Consider the following 3,507-nt stretch of genomic DNA (forward strand, 5'->3'; position numbering starts at 1 on the left):
CACAGACCCATTTTTTATTATATCAGATTCACTTCTGAATCGCTTTCTGAATCGATCTATCCGTCTATTCGTCTGCCCATCTGTCAGTCTGTCCCTCTGACAGTTGTTCTTTTTCTTCTTCTTGTTTTCTTTTTCTTATCCTCTTAGTTTCGAGAAAAACGTCATCGTGTTTTTTCACCAAAATTCCAATACATTTTATACTTTACACCATTTGTGGTACAATGGTACATTAGGCTTATGCGGATATATGTGATACTCGGACGACTTGAGATATACTCCCAATTCATATTATATTCAAAGAATATGATTCTGAATCGATCTAGGTTTGTCGGCCTGCCTGACCTTCTATCCGCCTTGCTTTCTTGCGTTCAGCTTAGACTCCGCAATTTTCGAGAGAAATTTCGAACGCAATTGCAAAGAGATTTGGATCAAAACACTTTCACGATCACTTACCATACAACAGTTTTTGAAACAGTTGTTATATGAATAACTCTAGGATGGTACAAGACATTTAATGGTGACCCATCATCCATTAGATATGTTTCACTTTTTTCTTTTATGAAGCGACTTTCTATTTGATTAGAAACTGAGTTAGGTGCGAGCTAAATTGAATCCTTCTTACACTTGTGGAGTGCCTACTACAGAAATGGAATATACAATGTTTGCCGTTTACGTACAAAACTTTTTAATTAAAGCTAATTTTCTAACCTAACTTACTTTATGTACATAAAGGTGAAACCAGTGAAAACACTGCAGCGGGAACCGGTCGAACATTGAATACCTTATATAACCCTACCCCAGTTATTCATTGAACAGCTATTCAGAATCAGGCTTTATGTGAGGAGTAGTTGAAAAAGTGATCCGATCCGAACCTTTTTCAATAGCATTCGTTTTTGAACCAAATCAAAAAGGTGCGTTTCACCAAAATATCTCCAATATGGCGGTCTTTGTAAACTGGTCACAAGAACCTAGCAAACTGAGATAACCATACAATGAAAGACGCAATAGACGGTCAACAAAAAGCATCAAACGTCGGCATTTTTAACCCTGCTCTTCTCTTATTGCTTGCCGGGGTTCGGTTTATTACTTTCGATATCGAGAGTAAACTCGAGCGTAACTTGAAGATGACTTCTTGAGAAAAATTTCACGAGTGAAAGATTTTTTATTCGTTGTGCATACTTTGGCGACAGCCATAAGTTTTCATTCAGTTCGTTACTCGAGTTTACTCGATATCGGGAATCCTGCACACTACAATTAGTCCCGTAAAGGTAAAAAAGAATTTTTTAAAACAATTTTTTATAAAAAAAACTATATATATTTTATACAAAAAGTTATAAATTACATGCATTATATATATGTATATATATATACAACAAATTTTTAATCAAATTAATATTTTATAAATAATTAATTCTATTATGCTTAGTTGAGTATTTTTCTTGGATTTGTTCACTGGTATTGTAGCCGGCATATTCATGACCAAGCAACAATTTTTTTTTTTGCATTATATATATTTTTTTTCACATTCTAATCATTTTAATTAAACTAACATTTACGTATAAACTAAGTACAATAGGAGCATTCACATTCAATGCTCTGCCTTACTATTATAAATAATTAAAAAAAATAAAAAATAAAAAGAATAAAAACATTATTATATAAGAAAAGAATTTACAAACTGAACTAAACGTATTATCGAGATATAATCTCAACGATTATTTTCATGCGTAAATAATTTCATTCATTCATTCGTAATGATCAATAGACTAAGGGGCAGTTTGTGTTTAGCTTTTTAGTTGTGTTTAGCTTTTTACTTTCTCTCAATTAGAGATGAGTGAAATTATTTAAAAAAAAAAAAAATTAAAAAAATAAAAAAGATATTTACAAATTATATAACAAATTGATATTTCGTTTACTTTTGTTTTTCACCTATTTTTGTTTGTGTTTCTTTTTTCTCTTCCTTAATAATATCATTAAAGTTCAAAGGCAGTATTTAAAGGCAGTTAGTTATCTATAAAATTTCTATAAATAAAAAAAAAAATAAACAAAAACAGTATAAAATATAAAAGTGAACACGATGTAGGTTTGAAATAAAAGGAAGACAAATATTTGAGACTTCGATTGGGTATAGAAAAGAGCACAAAAAAAGAAAAAAAGAAAAGAAGAGCAAGTAAGAAAGTCAAATTCGTTCGGGACCGAATCTTTTATAACCATCACCGTTATCCTGAAGGAGATGAAAGAATTAAAGGAACAACATTTTCCGGCTCTCTAATATGAAATGGGCGGAGCTGATTATTTCGATTTTCAAAATAAAAGTTTCTGTCTTTATTTTATTTTTAAGCGATAGCTTAACGCTTTTTCGGTCAACAGACATCGAACACATGGACAGACGGACAGACGGACATGCTTAAAATCGATTCAGAATTTGATGCTGATCAAGAATTCATGTACTTTGTGGGGACGCTGATGATTCCTTGTGGGCGTTGCGAACGTGATCTATCTTTCATCCTTCGGTGATGGGTATAAAAATAACTTATTATAAAAAGGAACGAAAGACATGCGTAAGAACGCCAAAGAAAGAAAATTTCATTAATTGCATTCATTTATAAACGTCCGGTATTGCTGGTATTGTTGCCCCAGGTAACATGATTGGGAGTACGAGTAGTCAATCTTAAGGAATTGGCATCATCCTCTTCATTCACGTGCTCGTAGCCTTGATTTATTGTACCGCCGCCATTCGATCCATAGATTTGCTAAATTAATATCAAAGTTTAATGGGAACATGCATTGGGCAAGTAAACAAAAGATATATCATACCTCCGAAGGTAAGCCATTGACATTAAAAACATCTTTAGCACTAGCAATGGAGATACGGCCGCTCCGATGATTGGGTATACCACCATTATTGTTTAGCTAAAGGTAATGAAAAATTTACTTCCAAATCTTACTAAAATGCAATTGTCTTACGGTTGTCCCGGTTGTAATGCCATATTCGTTCTTGGCTCCTAATGTTTGCATTGCTGACTTCCTGCGCTCAGCCATTACGGAATTTTTACGTACTTCTAAAGCTCTTATGGTTTCAGCGCGCATCGTCAAACGTCTCGTCAAAATTGGAGTCGCTAAATGACGAAACGTATTAGTTAAAATTCTTTTTTTTTTTCGAATTGATTCGGTTTAGACCGATTGATCAAAAACTAATGAGAATTTCCGATTTGATCATAAATTATTTGAGTTGAGTTGATCTCATTGCAGTAAGTCATACATTTTACTGAGTTTCTAATTCTCTACTTCTCTAATCCAAAGCTTTTCAAACAAAGATACGAAAAAACCCGCTTTCATTTGGACCCGTTGCATTTCCATCATCAATGCAATTTTGAATCATTTCATTCACAATCTATCGTCAAAACAATTCATTTCTTTTGAAGTTAGTAGAAATTTGCACTCCACATAGCAAAAAAGAAAAAAAAAAACAATTTTTAACATTTATGCCGTTCCCTTAAAAACGGT

The 3,507-nt window shown here is 32.8% G+C and overlaps 1 protein-coding gene across 1 annotated transcript; it reads right to left on the reverse strand.

Annotated features, from left to right (window-relative positions):
• Positions 1-1,903: 1,903 nt before the first annotated feature.
• Positions 1,904-3,157, reverse strand: LOC119644187. Its single transcript, XM_038043712.1, has 3 exons — positions 2,968-3,157; positions 2,818-2,913; positions 1,904-2,753 (listed from the first exon to the last, which is right to left on the reverse strand). Exons 1-3 carry the CDS (start codon positions 3,088-3,090, stop codon positions 2,604-2,606), a joined length of 369 nt encoding a protein of 122 aa, XP_037899640.1. The 5' UTR covers positions 3,091-3,157; the 3' UTR covers positions 1,904-2,603.
• Between the last annotated feature and the right edge of the window lie 350 nt (positions 3,158-3,507).

The sequence above is a fragment of the Glossina fuscipes genome, unplaced genomic scaffold (assembly GCF_014805625.2).
Source record: "Glossina fuscipes isolate IAEA_lab_2018 unplaced genomic scaffold, Yale_Gfus_2 96719, whole genome shotgun sequence".
Lineage (NCBI taxonomy): Eukaryota > Metazoa > Arthropoda > Insecta > Diptera > Glossinidae > Glossina > Glossina fuscipes.